General features: G+C 36.3%; 1 protein-coding gene across 1 annotated transcript in view; it reads right to left on the bottom strand.

Moving 5' to 3' along the window:
* Nucleotides 1-21935, bottom strand: part of PARG (poly(ADP-ribose) glycohydrolase) — a 115222-nt gene that overhangs the window by 19482 nt on the left and 73805 nt on the right. The window contains exons 12-15 of the mRNA XM_027859297.1: nt 17401-17476; nt 11057-11204; nt 4190-4268; nt 2457-2565 (exon numbers count right to left, since the gene is read on the bottom strand). Of these exons, the coding sequence (XP_027715098.1) occupies nt 2457-2565; nt 4190-4268; nt 11057-11204; nt 17401-17476 (412 nt within the window). The remainder of the gene's footprint in view (nt 1-2456; nt 2566-4189; nt 4269-11056; nt 11205-17400; nt 17477-21935) is intronic.

Below are 21935 nucleotides of genomic sequence, written 5' to 3' on the forward strand. Positions count from 1 at the left end.
TGCAATTTAGTGTCACAGAATTTTCTTGAGCAGTGGTGTCAAACACAAATAGAAAGAAGGACCATTAAAACGTACAGAAGGATCCCTGTGGCAGCACACTGACTTAGGAAACCACATATTATTATCTATGCTTCATTGTATTTTTATTTATTTTGTTAAATATTTCACAATTTCATTTTCATCTGGCTCAGGCTGCACTCAAGAGTGTGATAGGTGGCAGGTAGCTTGTGGGCCACATATTTGATACCTCTGGCCTAGACTCTTGAGAGGTTAGGTGATTGGACAAGAGTCATGTGGTCAGAATGTGTTAGAGGCAGGACTTAACTCAGTCTTGGCTCTGAGACCAGCTCTCTGTACATTATGCCATCCTGCAAACAAAAATTTCAAAGTTTTTTTTTTAAATTGACTGTATTTGGGAATAAAAAACATCCCTGTAAATGATATCTTGGACTAATACTCCTGAAAACCTAAGAGACAAAAACATCAAGGAAAGACCATCATTTTCCCTTTAAAATATTTTCCCTCCAAGCCCACCTATTCCACAAAACACTACAGTCATAATGATTATGTGTCTTTCACACATGGGTATTTAATAAACAGTGCTTGGTTATAATTTAAAATATGTACCCCTTATCCCTACCTCTGAACTGCCTTCAAATTGTTACTTAGAAGCTGCTCAAGACAAAGGCTATCTTACACCAAAAAGAATTCTTCCTACTATATAATTAAAATTATACTTATGGTCCATCGTTACCATGCTGATGTAAAATGAATCCATGATTCCACTGATATTTCTGGCTGATCACTGCATTCTCATTTGCACTCAAATTCTAGACACATACAAATCAAAGAATAAGATTCTCCTCATTTTCATCTTATTTTAAAATAAATAAAATCCGAAAAAAAAAAAAAAACCACCCTAAGATGCAACAGATCCACTGATAACTTTTTTGGTAATGAAAGGTCATACTGGTTTGCAGATGCTTTATACAGTTCAGAGACAGAACTATTTGGACAATAAAAGCACGGAGAAGATTCACATATCTACCTCTCAAGAATTTCTTACATGTTACGACTGATAGCCTGTCTTCCAGGCTCAAGTTTAAAAGGGAGACGACCTGAAAATAAATGATGCTATATGAAATTGTAGAATTTAATCTGTGCTGTACTATTTTAATGAGGAATTTTTTTGTAGGAGTGAAGGCCATCTGTGACACATCACATTAGCCTTTTAACTTCGAAAACAAGTATGCACATTCATTTTAAATATTTTTTGGACAGAAGGACGTTTTGGAAGGAAGTCTAAACATTAAAAAGAAAGTAATATATTTTAAAGAGGTATGGAAGCTTTGTAGCAACAAAAAAAGAGTTTGTGTATAGTATATTCTCAGGACTAAGATATAGACCAATGTGTATAATCTAGCTATATCCCCAAATCCTTTCAACACTGTAAATGGATTAAGAGCCTTCCTGAATTTTTTAAAAATCAATTTGGCAGCTAACATTATTGGAGACAGTGTCTACTGAGCATAACCTCAGATAAAATGTTCTTGTGGTTAAAAACCAGAGATGAGAAGATGATGATTTATCTTCTCTTGAATATATCCACCAAGATGAATCTGTGACATATTTGTAGTGAAATAGACCAGCCTGGTCATATTCACAAAAGTCAGCATGGAGGGACTAAACATATCAGTAACCAAGCTAAATAAAGCTTTCTGCCTTGGTATTTTAATCATTTTACATAACTATATTCACCTACTAAGGAGAGAAAAAATAGCTTGCAAAACTGGGTCAATTTCTGGAGACCAAACACATTTATCTTCTGAGGAGCCGGTACAATACAGAGAAAAAGAGAACAGATGTGTGGTAATATCTAGAACCAGAGGGTAGTACTTGATGTCTTCCTTTACAATAAAAAGTATGAAAGTTTCAGACACATTTTATCCTTTTGACAACCAACAAAATGAAGTAAATGATTACAGGGAGCAGAATAAGTTGTACCAAAAGTCATGTTTGCTAAAATGCCACGTTATGGAATCATTAAGTAACCTATCTAATCTGTCATACAATAATATTGGCTTTATTTTTCTTTTCAAAAATACTGACAGCACACATTTTAGAGAAAATTTCAACAAGGAAGCTTTGGAATAATTGTTCAGGGGCAGATTAGTTTATTTCTATGTGAATTAAAAACTGCCTGCTTTTCTACAAATATACACACAGACATGGACATAATATCAAGCAATACCCTATCTGGAATGCTCCGATTTAATCACACAATTACAAAATGGAAAGTACATTCTGTACAAGCTGACACCACCATTAAATCAGGAGGCCTGTTGGCAGACTTGTTGACATTGCGAGAATTCCCGGAAAGCATTAACTCCAGCATTAATAAAATAGCAGTAAGTAGATGGCGCCTCCTGGGTGATTTAAGAAATAAGGTTACTGGCCTTGTTAAGCTCCCGCTTGATTTTCTCAGGCACAAACTGATCGAGGTAGCGTCTGAAGTGAAGCGCATCAATAGCGACAATCTCTGTGCAGCGCCTCTGCCAGTCATCCCTGGGGTAAAGAGGAAAAGAAACAGAGACAGCACATCTCTGAAGTAGGCTGCACAGGATGTAGACAGTATTTTTCTTCCAATTTACAAGCAATGATTTTCTCTCCCTCTCAACTACCCCCTCCCCTTCAAGAAAATTAAAACAAAACACTGGTAACAGATATGCACAATCATTGGCCAGGAAGGACTTGGCTGGTATTAACAAGTACTCCTTTCTCCTATACTAAGTTAATTCTTAGGGTTCTTATTAGTAGCCTTGCAGCACTGGGTTTGTAATATTACTACTCATTGCAAAGAAGATCATTCTGAGAATACAAGTGTTATACAGAACACATAAACAATTCAGTATGATACTGTACGTCATGTGCTTCTTTGCCATATTGACAACAAAAAAACAATTTTCCAAACAGATAATGACAGCAACACAGATAATAATATTCAGCATGTCAAGACCAGAAGGAACTATTTGAGAAACTTTTAGAATCTTCTAAAATACATAGATATTTGTGTTATTTAACATACTTAATATATAATATAGTAAACATATTTTATATATTACATACATTTAAAATCTATTTAGCCATGACAAAGGGGCTAAATTTGGAATCTAGGGACCACAGATTAAATCCCAGTTCAGGTGTGTTGCAAATGAATGACTAAATGGAAATCACTTAACCTCTTTGGACCTCACTTCTTTGCTGTGTAAAACAAAGGGGTCTGATTAGATGGCCTCTAAGGATCCTTCTAGTTCTAAATCCTATGAATTTACTTCTCATAATGGATATAAAGCTGTCTGGCTTGTAATTACATCATAAATAACATTTAACATTTAAAAGAGGGTAAATCTAAATAATAATATAATTTATAAAACTACATCTAATAAAAGTCAGTGCAATTGTCTATTCAATGAACCCAACCCAAGACACTATATCATGAATGAGTCCATGGCCCAGATGGGCAATATTTGATTTAACTATCAATGTTACCACACTGATTTCTCTTTCACAAAAAAAAAAAAAAAAGAGAGAGAGAGATACTGGGAGTTCTATCCATACTACATAAAAATTTAACTCCAGTAAATGGCATAAAGTATCCAAGATTCAAACACTGATTTTGAGAGAAAATGGGATAAAAACAAGTCCACTGAGACTTGGTCATCAAACGGTATGTGCTTTGGGGTAAATACTTCTCAGCATTCTCCACATGGAAATATGAAATGACTGAGGAATTGCCAGTTTCATAGGAGAGTTGTGATGGCTAACAAGCTGGCAAAGCACTTTGATTTTTAAGAACATCTCTTCACCATTTTTAGGAATCTGAGATAGACAGGCAGTTAACTATACTTAGATATTTCTATTCCTTCTGTGCTAACAAGGATAGGTTCTTTCTTGCTCAAGGTCTTTGTGTACTTTATGATCTTCCCTGCTTTTCCTCCCCTTCATGGGGAGATGAGACATTTTGTTTTTGCATCCAGGCTGAATTGTGAAAGATTAAGACACATAGATATGCAAATAAAGCAGTCTATGAGGCTGGGAATGTCATGGGGAAAGTTTCATACGTATTTCCTTCATTCTGTCAACTATGCAACCACCACACATAAAGTAAGAAATGTATAGCAAGACTTACATTTCACTCTTATCATCATGGCTTCGGGCCCAACGGTATGTTTCTGCATAGCCTATGTATTCACTGTACTGTTCAGTACCTGAAATAATTAATTTGTTATTATACTTTCAAATGATGTTTTAATACTGCCCTTCCTATTTATTAAGGGAGTTTGGTTAATAAACTTATTCTTTCTTCTTGGATATTTTTCACTGGCAAAAGCAAATTTTAAAAGAAAATCAGATCTTTATAAACAGTCTTCTTTACCCATAAAGACAAATAAATATAAAGAAAAGAAACAAAACACACCAAAACACTTCTGCTTATATTACCTATGTAAATAAAGGGCACAAACAGATTGCATTGCTTATTCAACAAAGATGAAAATTCACTGTCTTGCAACTCCTTCCTTTTGATAAAGAATAGCTAGCAAGACATTCTTTTATAAGTATATTTCTCCTACTTTAATTGTAGAGAACCTGAAGATTTAAAAAATAATAAATTTTATACAAACACATTCTTTGCTAAGAAAAGCTAAATTATTATTAACTCTTGGAGTTGTCTATCAATAGGCAAAGTACTTTAAGAAGTCTTTGAAAAGCCAAGAATTCATCACATGAGAGAAGACAGGGAAGGAAAAACACAAAATAGTACAAATTAACACTCATTTAATTACAATTATCATGGGCCCTTCCTACAATAATATATTGATAAATAACTAACTTGGGTTAGGGTTGGAGTCACAGATGTATTGCTATTTAACTAAAAAAATTATGTTGTTTGTTCTAACTCCTATGGATAACTCAAAAATTATCAGACTTTTCAGGATAAAATCAGAAAGTACTACAGCAGTGAAAAGCTGAAAACTCTAAACAAGAGAGTCATTTTGACAAAGTATTTTCCTATGCTATATATTTCTTTTTTAAAATAGAAGAAAAGAAATAAAGGCAACAGTAAGAGTTACAGAGGAAGGCTGAAGATATTTGAGCCCAACTGGCTTGATATTATGCCCACATACTACGCGGAAAGAGAGTGAATCTCCTAGGTGCCTCAGATACTCTTCTTAAATTACTGTTCAGAGCACACTGAAAACCTGAAAAGGCCCTTCTCACCTAGAGAATTGAGTTGCAATAAGAGGAAACAATTATGGCAAAGACATTTTTGAAAGATGTTGAAACATTGTATCCAATAATAGCAAAAAAAGGACAAATAAAAGAGAAAGGACTAAAAAGATAATTCTGACATATTAACCACTGCATCCAAGATAAAGACCAAACATTTAGTTTTTCTGAGGTCAGGTTAACTCAATGTTTGTTTGATTAGAATTCCTTGACATGCCTTTCCATACATAGGTTAACTGAGGTTAAGTAACAGGATGATTGCTGTGATAATCAAGGTCATCTAGAAAGTCTAGCAGAATGGAATCTGGACTTGTTTATCTCTAGAGTTTTCAGTCTGCAAAGCACACTGCCTCACAGAGGTGAACTTGTGTTTTGTTTAGGTCACATAAAGAGTTTAAGAATTTCTGACAAGTTCTCACAAGAACTAAGAAAAGAATCAGGAAATTAAGAAGAGAATTCTTAAGAATCAAGAAAAGAGTTATGTTAGGCAGACTTAATAGCCAAAAAGGGTTAGGAGGGAACAGTTCTACTCACTGAGCTAACGAAAACAAGCTGCAAGATTTTATGATTTTTTTTTTTAATGAATTGACAGCATTTTAAAATTAACACAAAATTCACTTTGCAGTTCTCAATGCTTCCAATTTCTCTAAATTTATTATCAAAAAGTTAAAGTAGCAGAAGGTATCTCCCTTTATCTGAGAAATAAATTCCACTGTCCAGATTAAGAATCAGAAACCAAAGGTGATAAAATCCTGAGGCACTGTTCTATATTTTTGTCTGGTGTTCAACAAGTCACTTAGCTGTTCCATATTCCTTAGATTCTACCTTCAAGTGGAAAACGGTTTCCAGTCTGAGTTTCAAACAGTGAAAATTGATACTTGCCAAATTCTTAAAAATTAAAAACATGGTATGAGTCCAAAACACTACAAATGATCGTTTCTGTGTTCTCATGTTAGGATCCAATTTCGTTTTTTCCTTACTGAAGGAAACAATGTTAGATATATTTCCGAGTGATGTGAGAAATCAAAATATGAATACATAAATGTTTTTGATCTAAATAAATTAAATTCTTTCACTCCTTATTTAAGCACCTTTCAAATTATGGAGACTGTCTACTGCATACTAGTTGTTCTCAAGTTGCTTAAAATTCAAATTTATTGATCAAGTAAAGTAGGGTGAAAATGTGTGGGTAAGAGCTAAAACAAGAAAGGGGCCTGAACGACCTTGCTCGAAGCTTTTTCTAGGACTTGCGTAATTAAGGAAGAAGTTTCACAGCTAACAAGACAAGATTTTTTATATGAATAAACACCTTAAAGATCATCAGAAACCTAGAAATAAGGAATTATACTATGAATGATTTTTTTTTTCCATGGAGCCTACAGGAATTGTTAAATTTTTAGGAAGAAGTATTCTCATTTCCTATCATGACAGAAAATGGAGTTCTTAATAACCAGAGGAAAAAATAATATATTGAGAAATACAGGGAAAAAAATCTACACATAAAAAGTTTCATCTTTGGTAACATGCCTTGTATGAAAATTGCTAATTTTTACTAGTAAAATTTATATTGATAATGAAGATGAAAGCTTTCATATCTTTGAGTCAAGGCTTTAAGATAAGGTTAGAAAACATTGCCCAAAAACGATGAGAAAAGTGAGGGATTTGGACCAAGAAACTTGAGAGGTTGATCTCCTACTTTGTTTTGACTTAGATCATTTTTATGTTATTTGATATTGCCAAAATTTTGGGAATATGCTGATATGAAAGAAATATAATTCAAGCATTCATGGAACAATGAAGTAGGGTACTTTTAAATGAATAAAGTGCCACTTTGATTATTATTAAAATCGTAATTTTTATATGTATGTGTGTGGGTCAGAGAAGACAGAAAGGGGAGGGGAAAGAGGTAGGAAGGATGAGGAAGAGAGATCAAAGAAGAGTGGGGTGAAAGGAGAAGGGGAAAAGAAAAGGGAGGTAGAGAGGAAGAGAGAGAAAAACCTTTCTGCTCTTACTTATTGTAATAAAAAAGAGTGCCAAAAAAAAAAAGAGTGCTAAAGTAATAATGTTGGTGACATTCAGAAAAGCAGTGTTTGTATTCAAGTAGTTTCTCTGGCAGTTTTGCTGAAACAGTGTTGAATTTTGTGCTTTCTGAGACTGTCTGTTCTATCAGCAGGCAGCCCATCCATTAAATGATCAGCATTTTACTTGACTTAAAAAGCCTTAAGGTATCCAAGTACCTGATTTATATGCTAACAAGGTAGAAACAAAAGAATACCCATCAGGGCGCAACTCTAAGACCTGATGGCACTTGAGCATCTGGGCAGATATGGCAGAAAGGAATATGGGAGGAAGGAAAAGTTCTGTGGGGACAGTCACTTGAAAGGACTTACACATGTATCTACCTATTGCTCCCTATTGTTCATCACACAAAAACGATGTGAAATTTGAGCCCTTTTCCCTAAATCAATGTTTTCTTAATTGTTAATACTCATGGTTATCCTGAGGAGAAACCACAAGAAATAAGATAATAGCAAATAAAAGAATATCACACACGGAGACCATTAAAAAAAAAATTCTTGGTATCTCTGAACATCCACCTCACGTCTTTGTAAGAGGATAACACTGTCTGGATGAAAGCATTTGCCTGTTTGCATGACCTGTTTCATATTCATTAAAAAGCCTGATGCCAACCAGATGCTCCACAATGATGTCAAATTTAATTTATTTCCAATTTCTCAGACTCTTCTACAAATTCAAGCAGCACAGTCACAGCCATTAGCCCACTGAGTCAAGATACATCATTGAAGGAATGTAATTGATCAGGCAGATAGATTGTGGCACATGGTTAAGACTCCTAAGCAGCGAGATGGCTGAAAGCCAGGGATCAAATACGGATGATGAAATGGCCATTTCCATTAAGGGAACATCACATCCCAGATATTAATTAGGCGGCACTATAATAAAGTAAAGTGGATTTGAAAAAAATGTGCTGAGTAAAAAGTCACCCTGGCATGTCCTTTGCTAGCAGTGCCAAGATCTCAGAAGGTAAGCATCTTAGCAGTTCTGCAAACTTACTATTTGTTTAATAAAACCACAGTTAAATAGAAACCTAAAAGAACTCCCCAGAGACCCCTTTCAGTATATGTAATGGTGGTCAAGTTCAACTCATCTTCAAAATGTGGAAAAGTTTTCCTTATCTCTTAAAACATTAATAGGAGAAATCATATCTTTGACAAAATTATTACTGGAAGACACTCCCTGTCATTATAAGATTTTTGTTACATACCTACACCAAATGAAATGACACAGAAAAACTTAAGCTATGTCTGCACATAGTTAACATTTTACCAACAAATTCATCAATATACGAATAAACATTTATGTTCCTTTATGGAAATCTTCCCTTCTAATGCCTCATTATAATGTTATGTTCCTAGAGCATATTTTAACAGTTTGAAGGCTCTGCTTGGCCCTACAAAGCTAGAAAGAATTCACAAGCCTAAGCATTCAAGGCCAAGCATAGCTACTTTTGGAGAGATTCATCACCAAAAGTTTGGCTGCAAGGTGATGAACTTTTCAGACACAGCAATTCATGAAAACTATCTAAGGAGTGAAGGGCTTATGTATGAGTGACACAAACAAAATCATAGATTTGTGAGGTATAAATTCCCCTCAACAGTAATCAAAACTTAAAAAACTTTGGCGTACAGGTGAAATCCCAGGACAATGAAATGCCATAATAACGAAAATACCCATATAAACAAAAAGACTGCCCCAGACACTAATTTTAAAAAAATATTTGACACAAAAAAGTTTCTACTCAGCTAAAGCTTTCAGGTTGGCAGTTCTTTACATTCCTTGTAATAGAATATGCTAGAAATTCAAAGTATTTAGTCATTCAATGAATAAACATCAACTTCTTGATTTTCTGACTTTCTCTTCCTTCATGCTTTCCTCCTTCTTACCTACATCATTCCAATTAATAGACAGATAAATCCCCACATTATCTACATAAAATAGGCCATGAAGCCTAGGGGGCAGCTCAAACGTGGATAAGGACAGGTTGAAGAAGCATGATTTAAGCCTAGGTAAACTTCCATTCTCCTTAGCTAGATTATCTTTAATCCCAAAGAACTTTGGTAAAGCTATTTCAAGACATAATCTGCTAAGAGATAAGACTTTACCAAAGTAGGAATACCACTGGAGAAGAAAGAGGTCCAGTAAATACAATGCATATTCTAAGAATAGACCACCCTGACATTCCTTTCAAACCTTAGGCAAGTCACTTTATTTTCCTTTGCTTCCCACGATATATGACAGTGCACAATAGGGTCCTACAAAAGATTTCACAGGAATGGAAGTAATAATTGAGAAATAATTTCACAGTGGTTACCAAAATGATATGGGGCACCTTAGGACAAAACCCTTTGGGCAACAGGTGTTTTTTTAGATGACCAAAAAGAAAGAAAAAAAAAAGAACAGAATTTAGAGAAAGTCAAAATAATTCCCCTGACTGCTAACTACAGATGCATCTGTAGCATAATACAGTCTTGGGAGTGCTATCTGCAATATAAAATGTTCCAAAGTCAATCCTCTCCGAGTATAGGATTGGTTTTGCCTCAGTCTTTCTGCTTTTTCCTTTGGAAACAGCTCCATTCATGTTCAGAGAAACTCTCCAGGGAATGGGCTGGCTCTCATTGTGCTTGGTGGAAGTAACAATAAACTAATTTTTTTTTCCTAAAGCAATTGTTAAGCCTCCTAAATCTAATCTGGTAAAATGGGATGGATTCCAGAAGAAACTGGAAAACTGCTTTTGTAGAAAATAGAAATATCAACTAACGGTGACTGATTATGGCTTTTACTTCAAGACTGTTTTTTACAATGCTCTTCAGTAAAAGGCTTAAAATAGCTAGGGTGAATAGTTAGAAGTCTCTTAGGAACTCTGAGTAATAAATGACTTTACTTGTCTTGTCAGCTAGCAGTTACTCACTTTTTAGTAGGTAATTCACACTCCCTCCCTCCAAAATCCTATGATACACTGACCATCTCCTTTGAAAAAAGGTTTCAATGGATAATAAAATATTATTTAAAATCACAGTATTAGACAATTTTTAACCTTTGACCTAAAACATAAACCTGGCTAAATGTTTTTGGCCCCATAATTATACAAATATAAATGTATTACTATACTTTTAAATACATGCTTTTTTCTTTAACCAAGAAAAGATAATTACCTGAGTTTGGGGATAAGAGAAGGGAAAAAAACCATAACTGACCTATTACTTGTGCCTCCTGAATCTGCCATATAAAACTGTTTGAATTTTTTCAAATATTGGAATTTTTACATATGTTTCAATATCACCTGGGATTAGGTACAAAATTAACTAGGTAATTAACACATTCACAGACTGACAATCAAACCTCTAAATATGTTACCCATTTCTTACAAGTACATCAGGCAATTTATAAACATTCTATTACTAATTCTCAAACCCCTAAATATAACTAAACTATGCTATATTAATTCTATAAATGGGAAAAGTTCAGAAAGGGGTTAACTGAAACGATTTATTTAAGGTTTGAAATAAAGATTGTAACAATTTTTAAAGCTCAAAAGTCTAACACTACGAATAAAGGACGAATAAGCCTCACACCAATGGCAGGGAGCAGTTACAAACTAGACTTTTATCTGTATTCTTTGTAGTGGGTCTTCATGAAAAGGGAAAAGCATCCCATAAAGACCTTGCAGAGTCCGTCTAGCACTAACCTGTGATGATAAGACATTCATTGTGATCCAGCACCTCTGTGATGAGTCGTGATACAATCAATTCAGGGTTGATTAAAAATCTGATTTCTTCCTGTACCAGCCCTGCACTGGTTACACCCCCTCCAACAAAGCGATTAGCAAAATCCACCTATTAGGAATAATGCAGTTAATTTTATATGCATATAAGCGCCTCAAAATTCACGTTAATAAAACAAGCTGCCTCTATGGACCAATTTTCTTCTCATCTCTCCTAAAATAACAAAAGTTTCCAAACCGCAAATTCGACCATCAAGGAAATATTACAAAAAGAATCAAAGAAGGAAGGGTTTTTACAGAAGAATTAAATAAGCACATTCTCTTTCATTTTGATTAGTTAACTTACCTGTTCAGTTCTCAGGATCCCAAAGCATTATGGAGCTGAAAACTAAGTTAGAATTCCAATCTATAATACAGCCTCTATTATAAGCCTGTATTTCAGCCCCAGGAACAATACATAGAGGGGGTACTTTAACTGGAAAGCTTTATTTCTGTAGGGGTTAAGTATAGGTATTTGTACTCATATCTACCTTTTTTCTCAATTTTCCTGTATATGTTTTATATGACTTTCATAAATTATAGCTTTCTGTAATCAAACGCCTCATTGTCTTACAGTACTTTTAACTCCATGATTAACCTTTCTTCATGTTTCTTCTGTAAAAAAAATCTTAAAAGAGGAATTTTTGCCTTTCTGAATATAATCTAAAAAATCAAGGTTTGAATGGATGTTACAAACCCTTAACTACCTCCCACCTCCAAAGAACCAAGAAACCATTTACTGTCAAAACAAAAACCAAATGCATTATTTTCTAAGGCAGTTCATGGAACTTTCATGGGAATGATACTCAAAAAACCCTTGAACAAACCTGAGTTATATCCTTCAAATTAAATCAAAGACAAATCTAGTTGTTGGTAGTATTCAGAGACAACAATAGCTGGCATTTACACAGTGCTTTAAGGTTTGCAAAGGACTTTACAAATATTATCTCATTTTATCCTTCCAACAACCCTAGGAGGAAGGTATTGTTATTATTATAGTCATCGCATCATCATCTCCATTTCAATGTGTCTTCAGATAAGAAGGTATAATTTTTTGGGTTTTTTTCTGTTCTATTAAGTAATTTAAAATAAAATTAGAATTTTAAATTGTTTTTTTAAATAGTGGAATAAAGCCCTGAATCTCTATTTTCAGAGGAAAAAGGTTTGTGAAGGAACAAACCAACTTAGCAACTGAGGAATGGCAAAAACATAGCCTTCTACCCTAAAGGAGGCATTAGAAGAGTACTGAAAAATAACCATGTCCTAAATTCTTGAAATTAGTCATTCTAATTTCATACACATACACATCTACCCACACACATACCCTAGAATTTTTCCTCTAATGTTTTGTTAAGTCATTGCTGAAATGAAGTATCTAGTAATTTATTGAACCTTCTCTTAAATACAAACTTGTATCAATCAAAAAGTATTTATGGTTCATTTACAAGATGCCAGCTTTTCTCTATATGACTAATATTCTATGACCATGACTACCTGGTGGGGACTAAATTTTGCTTTTATTAGAATAGGGTTCAGGACTGTCAGAAACAGGTTTACAACCAAGCTGAGTATAGTTTAGTATAAATTGACAAAAACAAAGATATACTGTTCATTCCTTGAGTAAAACAACAGCATGTCTAATTCTGCACTACACTCAACACAATAGGTCTGATAGCAGTGGTTTTTCTTAAAATAATTTTTAAGACACTTTCTACTACTTATAAAAACTATATTAATACAAGGTTCCTCTAATTCAGGAACATACAGCACAAGAAAGTATGAGTACTTCCATATAGGTAGTAAGCTGTTTTCCCACTCTAAAGGAACATGTTCAGTTTTTTAGCTTGTCAATTACACCTTAAGAAAAAGAAAGGAGCGACAATATTGCTGAAAAGTTTTGTTGTTATTGTCATTCAGCTAAATGAAATTTATACAAAATACAAGAAGGTTTCTTCCACTGATGTATAAAACTCCCCTGCTTTCCTGGGGCATGGTGGGAGGGAGAATAATTAGCAGTGGTAGAAGCATTTAGGCCATTCTTTTAATCTACCCTCATTTCAGCTTAGGGTCTCACGTGTGCTCCAAAGACTCATTCATCTTTAATAAATTCCAAGGAAAAGGGAAAAATCCCAACCCCAAATGTTAAATAATTCCTCTTTGAATTGTACTGCAATAAAAGGTCAGCATTCCTGGGGTGCTAATTTGCAATTGCTTCACTTATTTCAAGTGGAATGCCTACTAAAGGAACCTCATACCCCTGAATATAACTCAACTCTCTTCTTTCATCTTTTTATTACCACTCAAATCAGGATCTCCCCAGGCCATGCACCACATCTGCTCTGGCCTCACTTATCTGTCAAAATCTTGACCCTTTAATTAACCAGTTAAACTTTATACCATCTTCAGTTATTGAATCCCTTGCCCCACTGCCCTATGGCCATTCATTCCTTTCCAAATTTGAACTCTGGACTACCCTCTTTATCCATCCACCTTCTCTACTTGCAGTATGATAGTCACCTCTCTCATGGAGTGCTAAACACAGAGAGAGGAAGTTACCGCACTCTGCTGCCCAAGTCCACTAAAAATTAATGTTAGCCAACTTCACCTGGGCCTTCACTGCTACCCATTAATCATTCTACTCTTCCCTGTTGACTCTCTTGTGCTCCTCACAGCATCTACTTCAAACTTTGCTCTTTATGACACCTACGTTACCCATCAGCCACCCTGCTTTCAGCAGAAGACTTCATCTCAGATTAACTGAAGAAAACTGAAGCTCCTCCTCCTCCTTCTTCTTGAAGTCACACTTTTAAGCACCACAGCATCCTCTTCCTCGTCTTCTTTGTTCCAGTCTCAGATGATGAGGGATCTCTTCCCCTTGCCAATGCCCACTCCTCTACGACTTTGATCTCACCCCTCTTGACTCCCTGGGAGTGTATCCCTTTAATCATGCCCGCTTTAATTTTCATCCTCTACATCCATTGGCTCCTTCCCTGCTGCCTTTAAACATGTCCAGATCTCCTCTATCCTTAAAATACCTTCCCTAAACCTTCAAAAGCTATTAGCCTGTATCTTTTCACCTTTTTAGACAATCAACTGTCTATACTTACTGGCTTCATTCTCACATCTCACTCACTCCCCAACTTCATGAAGTGTAGCTTCCATCCCCACCACTTGACAGAAACTGCTCTAAAATCACCACTCATCTCCTTACTACTAAATTCAACAATCTGTTCTTTGTCCTCATCCTTCTCGACTTCCCTGCAGCATTTAACACTGCTGACCATTCCCCCCTTCTCTAAATTCTCCTCCAGGTATTTCATGATTTTGTTCTGTTGTAGTTCTCTTTCTAGATGTCAGAAGAACCCTTCTCAGTCTCCTTTACAAACTCATCATCCATGTCCCACACCCCATGTGTGATGCTTCTGCAGGGCTCTATTCTGGGTTCTCTTCTTTTCTCTCTCTAGATGATCTTGGAAATCTCATCAGCTCCTGTGCATCCAGTTACCACCTCTTTGCAGCAAACTACAAAATCTATCAATCTAGTCCTCCTCCCTCTTCTAAGTCCTACACCACCAATTACCTACTGCATATTCTACCTGCATGTCCCAAAAGTATCTCAAACTCAAAAAACAAACAAACAAGAAATCTGAATTCACTATCTTCACCCTTAACCAAGTTTTCTCTTCCTAATTTCTCTGATTAGGGCACTACCATTCTCCCAATGACTCAAGGTTTGAAAATCCTAGGTTAACTGAGAGGCAGCACTCCACAGATAGACATAGAGAACACTAGACTTGAAGTCAGCAAGACCTGGGTTCAAATCCCACCTCAGATACTTATCACCTGTGTCAAATCACTTAACTGCTCTGTGTGCCAGCTCTCTATGTTGTAAAATGATCAAGTTAAACTTGGTATCTGTAAGGGCCCTTCCAGCTCCACCTCTATGATCATGTGATCTGCAACTCTCTTCTCACCTACCCCCTCCCGTTGCTCAGCCCACCTGTTAGGTAGCTCTCACATTATTCCCCTTCCTCTTTACTCCTGTTACCCCAGCTCAATCCCTTATCACTTCTCTCCTCAGGTTCCCTGAACCCAGCTGTTCCCTGCTCTAATCCAATCTCCATACGGTTATCAAATGGATTTCTTAAAACACAGGTCTGACCCTGTCATTCTCCTACTAAAAAAGATTCCATGGCTCCCCACCACCTTTTGAATTAAATATAAGCTCCTCTGTTTGACACTGAAAGTCCTTCATAATCTGGCTTCAGCTTATCTCTCCAAAGGTGATAACATATTAATCACCGCCCACGCAACCTCTATGCCTTTGCGCATGTTGTGCCCCCACGCTTGAAACACTCTCTTCCTCAACTCCACTGTTCAGAATCCTGTGCTCCCATCAAGATGGCCTTCTTGACTCCCTGAGCTGTTGGTGTCCTCCTTTCCCAATCCTTTTGGATTCAATCTGTATATATCCTTCAGGTCCTATGTGGGAACATGCTGTAGCCTCTAATACCATGTAAGCTCCTTGAGGGGACAGGTATCTCATGCTTGTTTCTGTATCTCCAGCACCTGGTACAGTGCCTTGCACATGGCAGTCACTTAATAAACACTTATTGGTTGATTATAGTCTAAGAAAAGGGAAGGAAAGGGTGATGTGTAGGACAAGTAATAATGAGCATCAACTTAGAATCAATCATTAAACCTGGTCAAGAAAGGAGGATAAGCTACATGGGCAAATAAACACTTTAAAGATAAGAGCTTCAATTATATCCCAAATATTAGCTCACGCATCTAGGTGGTACAGCGCATAAAGCATTGGGCCTGGAATCAGGAAGATATGAGTTCAAATCCAGACCAAATCACATCCCAGCTTTGTGACAGTGTGTGACTGTTTGCTTCATTTTCTTCATCTGTAAAATGGGATGATAAAAGTACCTAACTCCCAGGGTTGATGTGAGAATCAAATGAGGTAATAATTGTAAAGTGCTTAATACGATGCCTGGCACATAGTAAGCACTACATAAACGTTTCCTATATTATGATTGTTGTAACTGCTAGTTGGGCAAAAGAAGAAGAAAAAGTGATTAAAAACTGAACATGATTTCCCTCCTAGCAGCATATTAATTTTAATTAATCCTAAAAGGCCATTCTAAAATAACCACAGTTTCATCATACCTTTTGAGCAAAAATACATAATAACTAGAAAAAGAACACAAAAGAGTTAGGACCCTTAATAAAGCCATTAAGTAATGCTCAAATATCAACCTGCACTAGTCAGTTAAATTAAGCCAACGTAAGACCACATCCACTTTCCTGCCCCTCAAAAAGCATGTCATAAAATGTCAGCTCTTTTATTGTAAAACTGTACTATTTCACCAGTTTCTTTCATAACACTGAACATCTGTCAAGTATCTAAGAGAGTGGATTCTTGTTCTGGTAGGATTTGGACTAGACGGTCTCTGAAGGCCCTTCTAACTCTGAGATTCTGTGATAATGTTAAGGTATGTTCTACTGGATGTGGGGAATAGAAGCCAAAACATGTGGCTCATCTGTCGATTGTGAGACTGTAAAAAGGTTACTACAAATGAAAGGTTCACTGATGATGTCATCAAATGATAAAGTACATGGAGAGTTTTGATTTGCAATTTTCCTTTCCCAAAGACAAGACAGTGGAAAGGAATAGGAATAATGACTGTGAAATAAACTAAATTAATGTCTGTAAAAACAAGAAAAAAGACATCAATGAGAAAAGCATGCTCACTGCCTCAAAATAAAACTACTGCTAGATATGGGAGAGGGGTCCCCCTTATCAATCCGTTTTAGTTGACTGGCTCTCAGAACAAAACACAGCCATTGGCAGCAGAGGAGCATCTCAATCTGGTCAACATCTGGGGCAGAACAACTATGGAGAAAAAGGAAAAAGAAGTCGCTTGCTGACAACTTGTCAAGGTTATACGCTAGAAACTCCACCGCTGTCAGTCTACAATCAGCGTCTGTCTACACGGAGAGGCAAAGGCTACCCAGATCTGGGGGTTTTCTGTCAAAGTTTTTCTGAATAGGCACAGATGAAAAACACAGAGGGTGATCTGGCCAGTATCAACATTACAAAGGCTGTCAAAATGACTCATTTTGTTGTTTCTATTCAGTCATTATGCTTCACAAACTGAAGACCAACTCTGGGTATACAGAAAAGAGGGCAAAATTCCTTCTCTCTCTGAAGTCTGCCAAAAGAGAGGGACTCAGACCCATTTCTGTTATTATTCACCTACCTGTAGCATGCCTTGTCCATTTCCTTCTATGGTACCTTCATAAGTTACGTGTAACCGAGTTAATTTTTTTTCACACCTACAATTAAAAAGATTTTCCTTTAAGTCTGTGGAAGAATTTTTCACTAAATACAAAGGACCTACTACCATGTTTTTGTCTTTTTTTTTCTTTTTTTAAACAAGCCAAATGGTATATGTGGAGAGATTCAATAAATCCCACATGATTTTCTCAGTGGCTCTCTTTTCATTAGTTTGTTAATTATATTTTTCTTTTTGGTGAAAATGAAGGCTACAGAAATTCTGATCTACTGTATTCTTTTATTCATAAGGTTGTTAAATTGACTTACTGCCTTTAAGTCATCCAGAAAAACATAATCATTCTCCCCTTTCATAAAGAACAGTCGCTGACATGTTTACCTAGGCTGAATTTAAATTAAAAGCAAAGATGCTTGAATTCAGCCACATGTTAATATTGTTTTTTCTGTTTTCCATTTCTTCAGGAAACTGAGTTATGATAAAGAAAAACAGACTACCTTAGCAGAGGATATCAAAAAGCCAAAGTACTGCAAGGATTAAGGGGGGTATGGCATAGTAAAAAGAGTACCAGAATCACAGATCTAGGGCCAGAAGCACTTTAGAGGGCATCCAGCCCACCCCACTCATTTTACAGATGCGTAAACTGAGACTAAGTGAGGAGAAATGACTTGCCCAAAGTCACCCAAATAGTGATCACCAGATACAGGACTTAAGCTTCTTTCCCCTGGCTCCAGAGCCATACACCCCGTTGCTTCCCATGTCAGGAATCAGAAGCCTGGACCAATACCTCTGCTATGCCACTTATTATACAGATAATCTTTACCTCTGAGATTCTATTTTCTCATCTGCAAAATGAGATTAAATTATCTCCAAGTTCCCTTCCAGTTCTAAATCCTATCATTTTATACATAAGAACCAATCCCTACCTACCATTCGAAGTTCAGCTGAAATGCTAACACCTCCACAAAGGTTTCCCTGATTCTCTCTTTCCCTGATCCAAATTAGTAATGACTCTTGCTCCCAACTTGGACCTCACCTTGGGGTATGCTGGTTAATATTTAACAATCAGCTCTCCCTAAATTTAAAAAAAATGTGTACAAGACACATCTTTAAATTTAATATGAATTAACATTTTTTCCATTACTTCCTTAGTCTAGACAATCAACAAAACAATAAAGCAAGTTGATTTGTAACCTCTGTCAATTTCTGAGGTGCAAATGCTCAGACTGAAAATTTAACATCAACTCTTGTGAGCTGGTATGAGCTGGTTTGAACTGGTTCTGGCACACCCCAGATTACCTAACACTTTTTTCTGGTCTCATTTATATACTTACAATGTATTACTTTATACTATAGCCATCTATATGCATCATATTCCTAACTAGACTGTAAGCTCCGTGATATCAGGGTCTATCTTAACAAAGCCTCAAATCTCTCTCAGAATCAAACATAATGCCTTGCATAGCAGGCACAAAAGAATGCCTGATGACTTGACCAGCTGAATGAAAAATGATTAATGACATTTGCAAAGTCAATAGTTGCTTGCATGCTGCTTCCTCCATTGGATTGTAGGCTCCTTGAGGGCAGGTATTGTCTTCTGTCTTTCCTTGCATCCTCAGCACTTTAATCTTCTGCTTGGCAAATAGTATGTGCCTAATAAATGTTTATTGACTGACTGACTGATTCCATAGAAGGCTATAAGATGGGGATATGATCAGAGCAGACAATCATTATCGAATATCATTGCTCTGTTTCCTCTTTGGTTTCAATGAGCATCAAATACATGTATAAAATACCCTCCATCCAGTCAACTAGCCCTTATAATAAATACACAACAAACAAGACCAAGAGATATCATGAGGTCATTAGAATATTAATTGCAGCTGTGTCACCAATTTTCAAAGGCTAGGGTTGATAATCCCCAAAACTGTCATGTTGACAAAAATAACACAGTATAGTAGGAAGAGAGATGGAATTGGAGTTTGAGAACCTAGGTTCAAATTCTAGCTCTTATCAATTTTACATTTACTAAATGTAAAATTCACCTAAAATCTCAAGGCTTCAGTTTTTTCACCTGTAAAATAAGTGGGCTGGATCAGATAATCTCTAGGTTTCCTTATAGCTCCAAATCCATGATTTTATGTTTGTTTGAGGGGCCCCATCTATCTATCAGCACCTCTCTCCTCACTTGATCCTGACCCACCCACCATCAACTTGATCATCTACTTCTTATGTTTAAAAGGGAAAAAGTCTTACACTTGGAAAGCAGCTACAAGGCCCTTCACCCCTCTGCTCTACTCCATTAACAGTCAACATTTGCTGCATGACACTTGCAAGGGAATGCCAATTTTGATTCAGCATACTGTGAAGTCTTTTAATCTCTCTGTGCCTTATTTATAAATTGGATACAGTGCTGAATAAGCCAATTAACAAAAAAAAAGTTTTCAAAAGTATAATCTTAAGCATAATCTTCAAAAGTATAAAGTTAAATCTTCTATTATGAAGTAGAGAGAGGTCTATTAGTCCAGAAGGAAATCCTACAAGATTTGCCCAATGGCAAACTGAGTAAACATGCTCTCAGAGGAAAGTTTTGCTGCCACACTGATGCCAGCTATCTTGACCCATTTCTGGCATCTGTCTTTCTTCTCCACCCCTGCTACAAGGTGATAAGGGAGGAGACAGTGGACCCCTCTCGCCTCTTCACATTTCAGCATCACCTGGGTGACAGAATACCCAGGTTACTTAATAGCAACAGGGGCTCCCCTGTATCCCTAATTAGTGCCAATTTGTTATTTCTTAATAAGTCTCTACTTTAACTTTATACTAAGACAGCAGAATTTAACTTAAAGTAAAAATATTGGCTATTTAACAAACATTCTGAGTTCAAATCTGGCCTTACATACTTGACATTTACTAGCTGTGTGACTCTAGGCAAGTCACTTAAGCCTGACTGCCTCAACAAAAAAAAAAAAAAAAGAAAAGAAAAAAGCTTAGGTATATTTCAATAAGTAGGCTGATTCTCATGTTATAGAACTTTTCCAATCATTTCAACAATCATAATTCTGCACATCTGTGAAACACTTCACTACATCCACAGATTGTTATTTTTAATAGCTTAGCACAATGCCTGGCACATAATTGGTACTTAATGTTTACTGAGAGATTTCCTGACTATTCTTCCCATCTCAGAGATGAAAAATCAGGTTCACATGATCCAAAGAGCACAAGCAGACCTGAAGGAACTTCAGGATCACTTAGTTCAACCCCTTCATTTTCCAAATGAAAACAATGAGGTTCAGAGAAGGTTAATTGATATGTTCAACATCACAGTGACCCAGCATGGGATAGCACAAAGATTCAAACTCAGATCCTCAGAGTCAAGCCTCAGTGCTCTCTCCACTGTATCACAACAACTCTCTAAGAAAATATTCCCACTATAACTTGCAATAGTAAGCCCCACTTTGGAGTGCTGGGCTCCTTTCTGGGAATATCATTTTAGAAATGACACTGATTAAATAATAAGCATCAAAGGAAATGAAGGATCTCAAACAGCTGCATTAACTCAGGACAGTTAGTCTAGAGAAAGCAAGGGGCAGGATCACAGAGCAGTCCCCAAACCTTTGAAGGGCCATTACACAGATGAACAATTTATACGAAACCCAGTAAGAAAGTTAGTACAAGTATAACTATACCCATTTTGTAGATGAAGAAATGATACCTTGAACAGGCTAAACGTATCTTGCTCAGGGACACAAAGCCATTATGCTGGACCTTGAGTCTCTCCTAACTCTAAGTCCCACACTCTGTCCATTACACCAGTAGTGTCAGGTTCAAACAGAAATGGATCTGGGATGCATACTGACTTAGGAAACCATAATTTAACATCTATGTTGCATTTTATTTTTAGTAATTTTGTTAAACATTTTCCAGTTATGGGGGAGGGTTCTCTGGGGAGAGTGTCTGACCCCTCTGCACTACACTGGACTGCCTGCCAATGGATTAGATTTATTTAGAGTTATTGCAGGGAACAAAATGAGGAAGAGGTTTAAGGTAAATAGAGATGGACTTCAGGTAAATACAGCTATTAAAGTTCTAATAGAGAACAGGTGCACTGAGCCTTGAAAGAATGAGAGGTAGCAAGGCATAGTGGATACACAGTTGGCCTAGAAGTCAGGAAGACCTGGGTTTAAGTTCTGATTTTGATTGTGTGATTCTAAACACATCACTTAACTTCAGTGTCCTAAGCTACTCTCTAAGATGATACACATTACAGAGAAAGCATTGACCTGAATAGTAGGAGTTTCCTCACCTAAAGCATTCTTATACCAATGAAAGTCACAGGTCAGTCCCTATTCCTACATATGAAATAAGCTGCTTTATAAGGTGTGTACATAAACACTATCAGTCAATCAATAAGCATTTATTAAGTGCATAATCAAACATTTATCAAGTGCCTACCATGTGCTAGGCACTGTGCTAAGTGCTTGGGATATAAAGAAAGG

The sequence above is a fragment of the Vombatus ursinus genome, unplaced genomic scaffold (genome assembly GCF_900497805.2).
Source record: "Vombatus ursinus unplaced genomic scaffold, bare-nosed wombat genome assembly UNPS02000749.1, whole genome shotgun sequence".
NCBI lineage: Eukaryota > Metazoa > Chordata > Mammalia > Diprotodontia > Vombatidae > Vombatus > Vombatus ursinus.